At 37.9% G+C, this 16571-nt stretch overlaps 1 protein-coding gene across 8 annotated transcripts in view; it reads right to left on the bottom strand.

The window, feature by feature from the left end:
• Window positions 1-16571, bottom strand: part of PIP5K1B (phosphatidylinositol-4-phosphate 5-kinase type 1 beta) — a 93973-nt gene that overhangs the window by 24014 nt on the left and 53388 nt on the right. For all 8 annotated transcript variants that reach the window (XM_032095643.1, XM_032095650.1, XM_032095646.1 and 5 more), the window contains 3 exons: window positions 12517-12634; window positions 9673-9825; window positions 7621-7920 (listed from right to left, as the gene is read on the bottom strand). In XM_032095643.1, coding sequence (XP_031951534.1) covers window positions 7621-7920; window positions 9673-9825; window positions 12517-12634 — 571 coding nt within the window. The remainder of the gene's footprint in view (window positions 1-7620; window positions 7921-9672; window positions 9826-12516; window positions 12635-16571) is intronic.

Raw genomic sequence — 16571 nt, 5'->3', positions numbered from 1 at the left:
CTTTTCATTTATAGCAAATAATCAATTAATGGTTCCATCATGGACTTACGAACAACACACTTTTAAAATCATCTCTAAGCTACATTCCAGACATCCCTGAGCATTTTTGCCTATACTACTCTCTTATCTCCCTTCCACCTCCTGTTTATAACAGCAACCATATTCTTGGACAACTTTCGAATGTCAAAAAATGTATTTGCTACCACCCTCGTATTGGCAGCTAATGAGATTGGAGTACAAAAATCATGCACCTCTCTACTAGGCTAAATAGGCCCTATCTAAACTCAAAAGACAAGTTTTACTTCTGAAGCATGACTTAATCAACCAGCCTTCTCTTCTAGCTCTATCAACCATTTCTGTCTCTGACAGCATGTCTTCTCTCACACACTTTCATTTGTTTTTAGTCAGCTACACCATTACAAAGTGCAGCATGCTGTCATTGAAAGGTAATACAGCTCAAGTCAGTACCCAAACATGAACTAAAGCAAGCTGTGATCACATCTAGTAATATAACCAAACTGCTCACAGACAGCAACAGTGTTTAAGGTCTTACACAACAGCTCTACTAAGTGGAGGCAGAAACACCAGTAACATTCAGGAGGGATATGCTATGCCACTCACCTCTCCTTTACCTCACGCAGCTCAGCAGTGGCTCATTATATGTTTTGGCATATAGCGCCCTAAGATAATGGTGTCATTTTTGTCACAGAATCAAAAGGCAATAGTACATGAACAAGAGAGATTTTACAGAGAAGAGAGAGCAGATTCTAGGTCTGTAATTTTGATGAAGATTATCCAAGCATAAATATTTTTAGTTAAGCAGAAACATCCCTTCTCTTATTGAAAAAAAAAAAAAAAGTGCAATTCCAGCACTTGAGAAGGTTTAAAGACTATGTAGCAGTAAATCAGTAACTTAGTATGGATCTGTATTTCTTATCATAAGGTTTTTATAACACTTACCTAGTTGTTGGAAAAACACTCATTGCTCAGAATATCAGAGCAGTGATGAAACTAAGCATAACACACTGTAATCTAAACGTAGAAAGGTGCAGCCTGATTTTCAGACTCAAAGAATGACTTTAAGGCACTGTGGGTTTGCTCTTATGCAAAGGGATCCTACACAGTGGTGCCTTAGTTCAAATGGAACAAAAAAAAAGGCTGGTAATGCATGCCCTTAGTAGTCCACAGCATCTTCTGATGACAGAACTCACAAAGGGTTTCAGACACAACAAAAAAGTATATTCTAAATTACCATACCACCAGATTTGGAAATTTTATTGTGCATTGTGTGGAAACGTTGGTAGTTTACAATCATAAATTGCAAAAATAGCATGGCTAACAGGAACAAAAGCACTCAGTGCCAAAAACCTCTAAAATTTTCTTTACTGCTTACTTATTGCTACCCTTTACCCAGACTTTCTCAAAAAGAAATTACAACATAATGTATTCATTAAAAATATGTAATCACTGACTGTTTGCCATCAAATACTGAAAAGTAAATTCTGGATAGGCTGAAAAAATAACACCTTAGTAGTACAGTAAGCAACACTGTTCATGCAAAACCAGATTACAGCAGCTAGTCAGGCTAGGGAAAAGCATTGCCACATTTATTTTACAGTTATGAACTACTGCTGACAGCTCTGCCTTCAACCTATTCTTTGCTGCATTTTGAATTAGGTCACATTAGACACATGATTTTACTGCACTAATTACATAACCTGTGTCTAGGATTTGATGTAGTATCATGGGAGGCTGTGCTGTAATATGCTGCTTCTTCTTCCACAGGGACCTCTTATGTGATAAAATTAATCCTTATGACTACATCAATTAATCACTGCCACTTAAACCCATACTGCTTGTAAAATACAACAGACTATTCCTTGACAATTTGTGATTTTTTTTGTAGGATTACTAAAGAATATCATAAAACCAAGTAGCTATTTTGTTATTACAGTTCATTATCAGACAAACACCTTCACATCCAATGGAGTAACTGCAGAACAGATTCTTATAAACAGCACACAGCGTAAGAACTCTAGCCCTTGTTCCCCAGACTCTCTGTTCACAGCCCTACTCAGTGGCAGCATTGTCCTGTCCACAAAGTGCCTTCAGGATATCATGATGTGATCTGGCCCTGTCTGCCTACAAGTCTGATGTACAGTTCCGATTACTTCCCCTTAGAAATGCGATAACCAAACCAACCACTCCTTACGCAAATGAATCTTTGTCACCATACCTAAGCATGTTTCAATCCTTGTTTGTTTCTAATGAAACTTCTGGTGAGAAATAATTAACCAGAATAACAAGGAAGTACCTCATAAATTAGCACTCAAAAAAAAAACCAACCTTGCTTTGTGTCAAACTCCTCAGCCTGCATTAAGCCAGCAGTTTTACTTCTTGATTAAAGTAAATCAGTGGGATTTACAGCTGAATATATCTGAGGGGTTCTCACACATGTATTTTCATAAATATTTAAAATACTGAATTGTGACAATTAAAAAATGTGTAAGTAACATTTTGCACACAGAGTTGTACAAAATAATCTCATTCAACAAGGAGAAGTAACAAAATGCAAAACAGCAAGGTATTTCTGGACATGCAGCATTCTATGAGAACATAAAAAGGCACAAGTCTTTTCCTGTGCTGAGGTTTGTTTGCAGATACCTTTGATGATTTTAGAACTTCTTTTGAGATGCAGCAGCAGGTTTTTGCTACAAAGACACCAAAATGATAACCTAATCTAATGAAAAAACCCCACTCAAATAAATTGCAATATTACGCGGCTATAATCATAGCAAAAGGAGAAAGCCCTGCAAAACACGACTTTATCCATGTGAGATTACTAAAAATTGACATTAACTCCTAGAAATACACTACTTGTGTAGCTAAAGGGAAGAAAAAATCCCGATTTTTGCTCATGTAACCACTCTGTCATGTACCTTGCTAGCAAAATGGCACTCGGAGGTTTCAGCAAGAATGGTCTTAACCATGCTGTGTACTAACAAGTGTTGTATTTGATGACAAGTAAACCTTCAGTTCATTAACTTAACATTAAATTGTTCATCTTGGTAGTATTTATATAGGTGTTAATTCACTAGCTACAGAGATTCTGTCAACACAGTGTTGTCACTTGCTCACCAAGTACTGCTGGCAAGGCTGACTTAAGCTGCTCTGAAAACTTCCAGATGGCAAGCGTCATTCACCCCTTGTAGCCTTAAGCATTATTTTGTTTCATACCACATAAAAACCCACAGTAAAATGACATCACAAAATATGTTGTTTTGGAACATGAAAAATTAACTCTGTGAATAAGATTTTCTTTTGTCAGAGCTAATCAGATGTTAAAGTATTCTGTGAATCATCTTAGACATCGTTATGCTCCACTATCTCAGCCAGTGACTAACAGAGCAAAACAAGTATTTCTGCCATGAAATGTCATTTTTATTTTATATGCAGCCAGCCCAAACTACGCACTATCTGACAGAGAAATCTGCATTTACATTTGCTCTCCGTGCAAAACAGCACGCAAAAAATGTTTTCATCGAGTCATCTTCATAAAAGGGTCAAGAAAAATGCTACTCAAAGGAAAAAAAAATACAAGCTTATTAAATACAAGTACTAAAAGGGTAACCATGCAAGGAAGCATTTCCTCTCCTACAAGCATTTTGGAAAAGGAACATAGAAATTAACACAAAAGAAAGAAGACTGATTTTACAACAAATCAATAATTACTCTTCAAACATAAGGAGCTGTATGAAATAAACACTACTGTTTGCAAGGTTATGCTGTAAAATGGGGCACTGAAATTATTTGGGTTAAAGAATTATCTGTGTAGATCCTTTGAGGTAGAAAAACGGCAAAAAACCGCGACACACTCAAACACACTACACACTCTACTAAGGGATTTGAAAAATTCTGTGAATAAATTTGGTCATACAAGGTCTCTGTCACAGTTGCTACAGCACAAAACAGATGTGCATTCATACCATAAAACTTCTGTAGCAACTGGCTAAAACAGCAGTGATGAAAATAATACCCAAACCTCAAACTTAGGAGGTATGACCCTCTTTATCTTTACATTTCCTTGTCTTTACAGGCTTCTTTGTTAGTCACTTTTAAAATGTAATTTCCTCAGAAAAGTCCAGTGTTCTTTGCCATAAAGGTAAAATGCACACTCTCAAAAGCCATTCCTCTCTCAATAGTAAAAATATCTTAACATTATTCTTTTGCTCTTAAAAATTGTGTGACCACAATTTGCTTAATTGTTACTGCTTCTGCAGCAAGGCAAGGATAGGATAGCCAGAGTAAGTCTCAGCGATAGTCTGGAATTTGAAAGCTAGTTCAAATTTTCAATTGTGTACATTGTATGTATGATAAACTCATGAGTGTTCCATCCTTAGGAACGCTGTAATGTTACTCTCCTTGGTTCAATTAAGGTGCAAATACTGAAAAATGGTCTGTGAGCAGAGTTTTCAGACCCTGTCACCTCAAGTGGGACCAAAACAAGCAGGGAACACAGGAACTGAACAATGCTATACTTGTCCCACCTTAGATAATCTGGAGACACCAGCCCATGAGGGATCATCACAATCAACTCAGCTCCATTCTCTAACTGGGTGGGTCATGCATCTCCTCACCAGCACTGCCGGGAGGTGTGACAGGCCTGAACTGATACTCCAGCAGTGGCCCACCACTGCAGCACTGCATTCCCTGTGGAAGGAGCTCTGTGCCAGCTGTTGAGATGGTTTGTGTCAGCTGAGCAGATGTATCAGGAGGCCAGTTCAGCTAAGCAAGGAAGCCACAGCACAGCTTGAATATGAAAAGGCAGCACACAGGACAGGTGAGCACTGACAGGCTAGAAAGAAGGAACAGAGAAACATTGCATGAGCATCTAGGGATGGCAGCTACGGTCAAGGAAGCCAAAGGCCAGATAGAGTTGAGACTGGCAAGGAATATCAGGACACAGAGAACAGCTTCTACTGCTAGTGGGAAAAGGCTGACCAAGGAAAACATGGGCCCATTGCTGAATAGGGCAGGAGATTCAGTGACAGCAGTCACAGACCATAGCAGGTCCACACCACCACTATCTTTCATCACCAGGAAGTTCTGCCAGGCCTCTGAACTTAGTGATGGAGCTTAAGGAGGAGAGGGGCTAGCAGCCAGGGATGTTTGTATTTAAGAAGTAGGAGAAAAGTCCATTGCTTCCTGATTCTGATTACAAATACGAACAATGGAAATACAATCCAAATTTAAGCAACACAGAAGAGAATTCTTAGTCCTGAAATACTGGAAAGATCAAAAATTTCCTTTCTTAAATGAATTCTTAATTTCAAGTGCCTACACTAACTTTCTCACTTTGGAGTAGCAGTAAAAAGAGATGACAAGTTTTGAAGTCCTAAAAAGCTGGTCATTTATCACTCAGGCTAAGCACCCATCCAAATACCACAGGGGCAGAAAAATGCAGAGGCAACAGTGATGTCCTTTTCACAAAATTGATGGAACATTTCTAGTCTTTTTAAAGGTAGAAGTAAAAGGTAGGTAGTCAGATCCGACCTCGTTAGCTGAGCAAATTCAGCTATATGAAAGGTAACAGTGTCTGCTCCTTCTGTTTTACAACACAGAGTAAGACTTGTTTGAATAGAAAAAAATTGCCAGGTAATTTTTTATATACATATAACCTTCAGTGTATGTATATACATATATCTACAGATACACACATACACTTTACTTTTTATATGTGTATTTACATAAATACACTGATTACTATAGGATGATTTTCTTCTTTACTTTTAGTACTTTTAAAATTTAGCTGGGCCCTTAAAAATTCTAGACAAACTTTAGAGTTGTTAATTTAAGATTATACACTGAAAAGAATTATATTAGATCAGCACTCAAGTAACATGTAGTCGGAATTTTCCCAGACTTTCAAAGAACCAGTAAGAGTCCCTTTGTAGGTAACAATTAAATGATTGATCCTTGTTTTTACTTTTCAGTCCAGTTCCCTCTTTTAGATTCCCTTTATTATTTCTAATACAATGGACTCCCCAGGCTTTGACTGGGTAAGTAACCTTGGACAAGTAGGGATACACAGAAAGGCATCCAGATCCCCAGATGCGACATTCTGATGCATTCTGTGTCATCACACATGGTAGGAGCTCAGGAAATACTCACTGCAAGAGGCTACAGAGAGAACAATGTGTGGTGTCAGATAAATGTCTCATACTGAATATGCAGCTGAACATTAGGTCACACAGCTTTACAAACCAATCACAAGGCATTGCAGACTTCTGTGATAGTTAAACAAAAAATTCTATTCATGTGCAAAAACAATGCTTTCCATCTTGTACCACAGGTGGCAGTGAACAACAAACTCTGATATTCAGGGTATCTCTTCTATGTGGTGATTTCAGACTATCCATTTTGCTTTTTGATTATGAAATTCTTAAGATTTCCCTCAGACAAAGCCAATTTTTTCTCTCCACAACCCCGTGAACCCTGGGAAGCTCTGGGAGATCTAGAGTCTCCCTTTTCCTACTTTATATTTTCTTACCCATGCTACAGGGAAAAAAAAAAAAATCTATTTTACAGCAATTCTCTCTGTCCATAACAGGAACCGATTCCATTCACCAAGGTCCTCTCAAAGAGCAATGATAGGTATCCCTCTTTTGCCTTGAAAATATTATGTGGACAGCACTACTTTTCAGCTGAGGAAGAAATTACCTTGGTCTAGAAATAAGACTGCTGCCACTAGGCCTGCTTTCCCATTCCTAGCTTACCAAGAGACATGTTCACAGCAGCTCTACATACAGTTTATCATACATAGCAATGGTTCCACAGTGCTAATTATGCCTAGAGTAAAAATTAATTAAAATCTCCAATTTAATGGAAATAATCATCATCATCATATTAAATCTACTAGACTTCATTCCTAGGTATTGTCACAGATGGATCAGTATAATCCTGGATGTACAGAGAAATAGAGGGATAGTCCTCTATAATACAGGATGTATGCTGGGGTACACTGAGCACAGTACAGCCACCTGGTTTTGAAAGAGGTGATTGTCACACTACACTCAGCATCAGTGCAGCCTCACCTTTTCTCTGGACTGCATGCCGTTTTTGGCTCTACAGTGTAAGGAGGATATAAAATATTTGAATGTGTCCAAAGGAAAGCAACGAAGATGGTGAAAGGACTACAAGGCATGACTTGTGAAGAGCAGAGGAGAATGTTAGGTTTGAGGCGGGCAGAAAGGGTGGTGCTGATCGTTGGTGCCTGGTGATGGGATGCAAGGGAACGGCTTAAAGCTGCATTTGGGAAGTTCAGAGTGGATATAAGAAAAAATTCTTCAGTGAAATGGTGGTCAAGCACTGGAACAAGCTCCCCAGTGAGGGAAGTGCTCATGGTACCCAGTCTGTTGGTGTTCAAGAAGTATACGGACATTCTACTCTATGACTATGATCTCAGATCACAGTAGCTTAATTAAAATACCTCATCAGTGCTCTGATATCCATAGTTATCCCTCATTAAATAGCATGGAAAACAGATGGAGGTTAAACAACGTATACTGAGTAAATTTAGAGCAGAGGTGAACACGGAAGTTTAAGTCAATTTGTACTCACTCGACAATCCCGCTGTAGTGTTTTCATTAGTGCACTGTGTGTTTCAGAGTCAAAATACAACCCTTCATGCATATCTTGCAGGAAATCCAGGTCTTTGAATGTAGGATTGGACTTCTCCCTCTCTTTTCTTGATGCTCTCCGTTTGTACGTGGAACCTTTCAAGTCATATGTGAAATGCATTTTCAAGGCTCTTGGCAAAACATTGTTCATGACAACAATTCTAATATTAATGCCTCCTGACTGAACGCAGTACAGCCCATAAAATTTGGGAAGAAGAGTCCTTGGATTCTGGTTCAGATTCTAAAACAAAAAAGAGATTTTTAAATCTATTTTCAATGATCTTCCATACTTAAGAAAGGGGGTTTTTTTAATAGCAAAGGACATTAACAAACATGAAGAAAATTGTGCATGTTTTCTTATTCAGTATAGTTTCTTCAACCAGTTGATTATCTTTGTGGGTTTCTATTTCAGAAACCTATCATGGGCACTGCCTTTTTGCCAGGAACTTATAAAGGCCAAGACCAGAGCAGTAATTATATTTATACCAGGTTTCCCTTTCTTGAGAAAAGAGCTGACTAGGCCAAACCTAAATGCATGTCAAAGACCTAATTTATTTTTTTTGACCTGAACAACCTTTGAATTTTACCTGCTGGAAGGAGTTTGGGTCAAATGCAGTTCTCATTATCTTGACTTGGATTCTGAAAAACAGAACCCCTCTCTCCATGAGGCTTTACAGACTCAGGGTTAGTGCCAAACGACTAAGTTATTTCAAAAGGAATGTGAGGTCATAATAGAACCACAACTGACCATCAGAACCACAACTGACCATAAGAACAGAAAAGTGTGAAATAATCCAAATTCCACAACAAGCAAAATAAATTAGGTAGGAGAGGATAACAGAAGTGAGAGAGAAAATCCTCCTTCTGAATAAAACTATTTTCAGTCTTTGGCACGAAAAAGAAAGAAGGGGAAACACTATTTCAGGTCTTACATGATTACTAAGTCACAACATACAACTATCAGAAGAAAGTACTTTCACAGAAATAATCACAGCAATTTTATACTTTGGAAAGCATTGCATAGTAGTGAGAATAAAGTTCCCCAGAAACAATACAAACTGGCCTTACATGTATTCGTAATAACTCAAACTTATGCTGAGCAGATTATCATAATTAGAAACAACAAAAAAGTACCTGCCACCATTGTCCTTTTTGATGTGTCAGTACACACCTTTTTTTTTTTTACACACACAGTGAATCCATGTTACTTTAGTGCAATAAAGACAACATTCCTCATTTTTAGTATAAGTGAGAGGGTAATTTTTCAAGTATTTACTTCAGAAAACAAAGCAAGAAAAGAAAGTCAGTCACAGGTCCAATAATACAAAATCCCACATACCACCCAGAAGAATCTCTGTTCATACATATGAGTGGTTCTCCTTAAAAAAGAAAATTAATTAAATTCTACTTACTTTTTAATCAATGGTTTTCCCTTCTGATGACACACAAAACTCAATACAATGGACTTAGAATTAGTTCTCAAGAAGCTCCATTTAAAAATTAAGTTTTGAACAAATTACATGGATAAAAATATCTTTTACATCATTGCTTTTACACATGAGAAATGGAAATTAGAAGTAGTTGGAAACAAAAGTGAAACTGACCGGTCTAGTTTCTTTGTCCACTCTGAGTGAAATGCAGAGGGTAGACAAACACAAAATGGAGAAAAAAACTGAATTAGAAATTTAGAAACCTTATTTTGTTACTAGCTTATTAGAAGCAAAGTTTGGTATCGAATCAGGTGACGACATTCAGCTTCATCTTGAATGCTAAAAGAGCACCAATTCTTATCTTAAATATATTCTTGATTTATATCTATTCTTTCTGTTAGGTGTGTAGGGCATGAAGTAGAAAGGCAGGTAAAAATGTAAAAAATATTACAAAAAATACAGATAAACCCAGTGAAATATTACAAGACAAACGAAACTGAATCTTCAGAAGTGTGACAGGAAACAGGAAAAATAGAGGTAAAATACAGTCTTCAATTGCTTACCATATAATAACCTGGCAAGAGCTTCTGAAGAAACTCAGCCTCTTTGTGTTGAACTGTTTTGATGATGAATTCGTCACCACTAGTTACAAAAAACAAGGACCCACTGGCACCTGGGTTGGATAATTCAATTAAAGGTTCACTGCAGATTGAGTACTGGAAGAGACAAAAATTGTTTTTCACTGCCAATGCATGCATTACCCAAACACAAGTTTAATAGGAAGAACTGCAAGTTCAAATAGGCACAAGAGAATCATGTAGCAACACTACTGCTGCTGTACAGCAAGCTGGTTCACAGAAATTTAGCTAAGGTTTGGCAGGTCACTCTGCCCAGGACATGCTGCACAATCATGGAAGAGCAGGTGGCAGCTGAGCATACGATCCCTCTTCATGTCCCACTGCAACTGGTGAACTTTCCTTTGGAGTGAAGCCAGTGGTTGAGGTGGAAGTAGTTGATCCCCATGCTGTCAGCACAGCAAATTCCCGAGTCAAAAACTTTGAGAAGATAATTTCATTGCAACTGTTTGCTTTTCATATCCATTTTTGAAGGAAACAGGTACAAGATGGTAGAAAAATAAACTGGGAGTAGAGGTTTCTCATTATAGACAAATAGGCCAATCCTATCCTGTGAAACTGGTATTGAAAGAAGTCTACCCACCAAATACTGCTATATAAAGGGCCCAGCTAGTTTTCACTGGACACCTCTGAAAGTCAAATCAAAACCAAAAAGTAAGAAAATCCCCAAGAGCCTGACAACTGAGTATTTATTAGCAAGAAGTTTCCCTGCAAAATGACAGTACTCCATGAGGTTTCCAGTGACAATTTAATTCTACCTGCTGTTCAAATGTATTTACGCTTGTTATGCAGCCTGACTCCTACAGTGCACTACCACTCATCCTCCTTGGAAAAGGTGAAGCTTTAAATCTTTGAGCTTTGTCACTTCAAAAAGTTTACACTTTCAAAAAGTGTAAACTCACATATGCTTGCTGTAATTTCTACTCTTCTTATTTTACTTCTGATGCTCTTCAGCCACAGCTGGACAATCATTTACTACTACCCACATACCACTCGTGCGTTTTGCTGTGCCAAGAGAAAAAAGAATCTGCAACAAGTTGTCTTTACTGGGAATTTCCCTCAGGGCATAGCCTTTTTGTACTTAAACTGGCTGTCACAAATCTTACTCATAGCATGCAGTCTTTCTATAAGCTTTGACTTCTGCTACTGCAAAGGCTTCCTTAGATGGAAAAGAAGTTGCAGGTGATAACAGCTTTACTCTAGGAAGCACAGTCTTTTTAGCAGCTGGCAACACAGCCCACATACTTCATCTTTTGCCAAGTCCATAAAAAGAGATAAGATAAATAACACATTACATAATGACATTACTGTCACACATTATGTCCTTGTCTCTAAATTGGAGAGGCATAGATTCGATAAATGGATCACTCAGTGGATAAGGAATTGGTCATACTCTAAGAGTTGCGGTCAATGGAATGAAGAAATTCCTCACTCTGAGAATGGTGAGGCACTGGAATATGTGGCCTAGAGAAATTATGGATGCCCCATCCCCAGAAGTGTTCAATACCAGGCTGGATGGGGCTTAGAGCCACCTGGTCTAGTGGAAGGTGTCCCTGCCCACGGCAGCAAAGTTGGAACTCAATTATCTTTAAGCCTCTTCCAATCTAAACCATTCTATGACTCTATGATTTATAAAATTCCCCAACAACTTTATTTCCTTGCTACTACCATTTATAATTCAAATTAATTATCTTTTTTTATATATAACTATGGTCATGAGGACTAGTAATACAAAATCCATACATAGCACTAAAGAATTAAAATAAGACACCCACATTAAGACACCCACATTCAACCTAAGTAAAAGCAAAAACAGCTAAATTTTGCTTTCAGGCTTATTGTCCATATAGGAAAAAAAATCCATTATAGCATACTTGAACACAACAGAAACAATATATTTAGTAGTATATTAAGTAATGTTTCAGCACCATTTAATCAATTTTTCTTTTTTATTTGCCCAAGCCCTTTCAAATTCTTTTGCTTTTAAAGAAGCCATTATCAATAATGGAACAAAAAAATTTTAAAACTCATTCAAAAAAGTGCACAATAAAACTCTGACATGTAAAGTTGCTAATTTGTACCAGGACTCTGATTTCTTGGGTGACCCTCCAGGAAACAAACTGGATATGGGGCAAACATCTAGAAGACAATCCAGATTTGCATTCACACTACCTGTCCAAAAGCAGAACTACAGGAGAAATAAAATAGTGGATACTTGTCCTAGCACTGTACAAAGTGGTTCCAGCAAGCAAAGCCTGCTTTTACTATGTCAGCAAATTTGTAATTTTTTTTCTCATGTAAACCACTGAACACTGTGAAAGACTAAGTCTTCAATTTATGAAATAGAACAAAGGAGATATCAGAAAATGCTTCATTTTTAGTCTGCCGTTTTTAGTCTCAAAGCTAGACAGGAACATTTGCAGATATCACCCGTAATGAAGTGCCTAAGTAACACAAATAACACAGAACTACTTAATTAGAACTGAATTGACAAAAGTCCTGAAATGACTGATTATAACTTCTCTAGAAGAATTTTCTGAATGGCATGGATGTTGCTTTAGTCAATTAACAAAGCAGGTTTTTTACACTAATCGTCTCAAAGACAAAGAATTAAAATTTCTGTAAACATTAAAAATATTCACTAGTTATATACCCCTCCACACACAAAATTTCTTACTGAGTCAGGCACCCTTTAAGAATCCTTTTCTGCCACAATGAAACTAGCATGCTTTATAATAATTTGTAACTCAAAGGAAAACTGCAGGCTCTTACCAAATAGTCATCAGGCTTGATACCAAAAAGTTCTCTGAAATAGCGGAAGGCAAGAGGTGCATATGTCTTAAATCTGAAGTCAGGGTAATGATGAGCAGGGGTAAGATTGCTCCCTTCACTGAAAACAAAAACAAAAATAAACCAAACCAAATTACTGAGCAATTACTAGCAGCTACTTTTACTGTGAAACTGCCTAACTTGACTGTTTGCTGCTGAGGAAAGAGCACAAATGCAGATAAACCCCTGTATCACCATTAATCACTGTAATAGAAATGACTGTGAGAGACAGTGCCAGCAAATTCCTTTTTCTTGCCTTAAAGGAAATTATTTTCACCACCTGTATGCATTTGCATAAAGATCATGTTTAAACATGAACAGGACAAAGTCTGCACTTCAGAAGTCCAGGGCAGAGACTGACACTCCCAAGTAGTGAAAACTCTTGTGTCATGGTCTCTGGGCTCAAGATGGCTCTGACCACAGTGTCTCCCACCAGCCCTTCTCTGTAAGCAGCAGATCCAGCAGGGCAGCTCCCCTGGTAGGCTCACTTCCCAGCTGTGTTGGGAAGTTACCTTCACACACTCCAGGAATCTCCTAGACTGCCTCCTCTCCACTGTGTTGAATTTCCAGCAGACATCTGGCAGGTTAAAATTTCCAGCAGACATCTGGCAGGTTAAAATTCATTCCCATGATTTCACGACAATCATGAAACATCAGCCAGCTGATCATAGAATACTTCATCCACCTCCTCATCCTGGTTGGGTGGTCTATATCAGACTCCCACCAGGATACCTGCCTTTTTGGCTTTCCCCCTCATTGTCACCCATAGGCACTCAACCTTCTCATCACTATCCTTGAGCTCTGTACGGTCAAAACACTTCCTAATGTACAGAGCCGCCTCACCACCCCTCCTTCCTTGCCTGTCCCTTCTGAAGGGCTTGTAGCCATCCAGTGCAGCACTCTGGTCATCCCACCATGTTCCTGTGGTGGTGAATATGTCATAGCTTTCCTGCTACACTATGGCTTCTAGCTCCTTCTGTTTGTTACCTGTACTCTTTAGCTCTTTTCCTTGTTTTATATTTATCATCTCATTGTATTTTTAGGCTGATTTACAAAAGTCTTGAGACGAACACTATATTTAAGCTAAAGGAAAACATCAGCAGCAAAATGCTGCTAGATTTCAAAAAAACCCCAAACCTGCTCTTGGATTCATTTATGATGGAAACCTCTAGAGAGGGCTTTTAAGAAGAGGAGTGAAGTTCTACACTATGATTTCAAAACAAACAAGAACACCTTTCAGACAGAGTTTTGATAATGAAATCAGCCAGATAGAAACTTTCTACCACAGTTCTGAGTATTAAAAAGCAGGCCTTTATTACAGCTTGCTGGTCACTCGGGGCACCCTTCCTCCTTTTGAGTGCCCTGAGCATCGAGTGAACAGAGTTTTTATCGTACACACTGATTACTTATTCTTTTGCTATCCCTGCTTACTTGACTTTATTTGACATAATCACTCCCCTTACCAGAAGTCCTTATGTGATTCTTTGGGGTCTGTCTTCAATGTCCAGTGTCATTTCTATGTGGCTGTTCCTTGACCCCTGCTTTTGAGTAAGCGCAATATCGTTGTTTTGCATAACTTCTACTCTGTCAGCCTTGCAGAGCTGAGCTGATTTCCTGCTTGTGTTTAGCATGACTTCTGTTTGCCTAAGTTACATCCTTAATCTATTTCTCCAAAGTTGTGCTGTTGTGTTCTACTGTCCTTGATAAGAGTAAAATGCTGTTCTGTTCTACTGTCCTTATCAGTTTGGCCCATCTATAAATGGCTTGATAAATAGATAAATACAAAATCCAAGACTTGACACAGTAGCTGAAGTCAGCTTTTCCAGAACTTCTCTACTCACGTACGCTAATTAAATTATTCAGAAATGTGGAATATTGCCATTATGCTTGGCAAAAAGAATATCCAAAGGACACTAAAAAAGGCTACAAATTCACACAGATATGAAAAGCAATAAATGTTAAGCAACATTCCTGAAAAAGACTAAATAAGAGATTTCATCCTGTACAATTAATACTTGTTACATGGACTTGCCACCTTTCATTAACAATAGTTTGATGACAGAAGCCTATCCAACCCACGTAGCAGCCCCTGCACGCACTGCCAAACCCCCACAAAACCAAACTGTTTCTGTGACAGCAGGTGAACAATCTTTCTCAGGCTCCAGAAATGTGTAAGACTTCAGACTCTTGAATAAGAGACATAAGGAGGAAAAAAAACAGATTTCTGTCGTGAATTCACACATAAAAAGATGGTTGTGGATGACCAACCATACATATAAAGACAATAGAATACTGCTGCTTCTTGGAGTGCTAAACCCTACAGGTAATAGTGAAGGTTACCTAGTCCTAATGAACTCCTCTGATCACTTTATGTCTACTGCAGTACAATTCCAAGGTATCAAAATCAAATCCATATATCCTTTATTGTTCCATTATAGAGCCAAAAGATGGATGTCAGTAGTATACAAGCTAAAGATGGTAGTCTTTCTTTACAGTTGAGATATGCTCATTCATGCCCATTCATAAGGCCTTTCAGCTGCTCAGAACACTGCCAGATTTGTCTGACATTAAGTTTTTTAGAGCTGGTTGTGACTCATTGAATTTTTGTGCAATATGAGGATGCCCCAGTGGTCATACAGCTACACTGGGAACCTGGGGTCATACTTGTAAATGAATTTAGTTGTCATAAGATGGAAAAAAGAACAGAACAGAGTGTTTTCTACTGAAGTATCACGTAATTGTCAGGGAATATAAAGCATCTAAACTTTTTTATAGAGTTCTACCTTTCAGTACTAAATACTTATATAAATCTGTTTCCTCCAGGCATAACTCAAAAGCTTCTCCTGTGAAAGCATATCAGCAAATAGATGACATGTCCTTACTATACCAGAACATGTACTGTCACTTCACTAAGGTGAGATGAAGGTAGGAGGTTTGCCATGACAGTAGCACTGCTCTGAGCCATTTGATAAGTGCACGTGGAGTAAAATGACCAATGCTGGCTCAGCAGGTGCACAGTAATGCATAGCAAGGGGAGATTTATTGTAAAACAGAACAATTATTTTGGAACAGCTTCTACATAGAGGGCAATTCCATGTATTTAGAGCATATCAGATTAATTTTTTACAGATGTAACAGTCAATTTCACTATGCAGACGAATTTCTTTATTCTTTATAAAATCATCTTTAAGTAATACCTTATATTTAAGGTCTGCAGAGTATTTTATCATACCCTACTGTTTCTGTTAATCATATTAATTCGTTTCAGCTTCACTACCTAATAGAATAGTTTACTGACCCCAACAGTAAGCTCTTCTGTAACTTATGAAGCAAGCTTGACACAAATTTAAGATTTCTTGTTAGTACTCTGGAAAATAGTTTCTAAGGTTTTCTTGATGTTATTTTTAATAGAAAAAGCACCCTCACTTCCAGTAATATCCTACAGTAATGGAAACTTCAAATTTCTTATCAATTTGAAGTTCATATGACAAATATGAATGGAGTATGGCCTTGCTCTCGCTGGAAAATGACAAACTCCACTGTAGAGAATGCTTTATGTAAGTACATCCCTACACTATTTAGAATTATTCACATTCCACTCTATTAGCTATTGAAAGAATGTACTCTGCGGTTTCTCTCCACATTTCCTTGATGCATTTTACAGTTTTGCTTTCGTGGGATTAAAGTGTATGTGCAAAGCACTACATATAATGATTTTTAATCAGTCTAGGGAGTTTCATGGGGATGATTATGTCTTTGAAGTTGAACAAGAAAAATGCCCATGATCTATTGACAAAAATTAAATCTGCAAAATGGTGCTTTGGACATAACAGAAAGGGGGTAACCATATAATTTCCCTCTCAGCTAGTTTACCAGGTCTACCAGAAAAACAAAGATAAAGACTTTTAAAATGAGCTCTGATTCTGGCAATCTTGAGGAATTCAAGACTTTTAATATGAGCTGTGACAATAAAATACAGGCTTTGGAAAGATTAGGGA

Source organism: Corvus moneduloides, chromosome Z (genome assembly GCF_009650955.1).
Source record: "Corvus moneduloides isolate bCorMon1 chromosome Z, bCorMon1.pri, whole genome shotgun sequence".
NCBI lineage: Eukaryota > Metazoa > Chordata > Aves > Passeriformes > Corvidae > Corvus > Corvus moneduloides.
The sequence above is the reverse complement of the archived record's forward strand: the minus strand, read 5'-3'. Positions and strand labels throughout refer to the sequence as shown.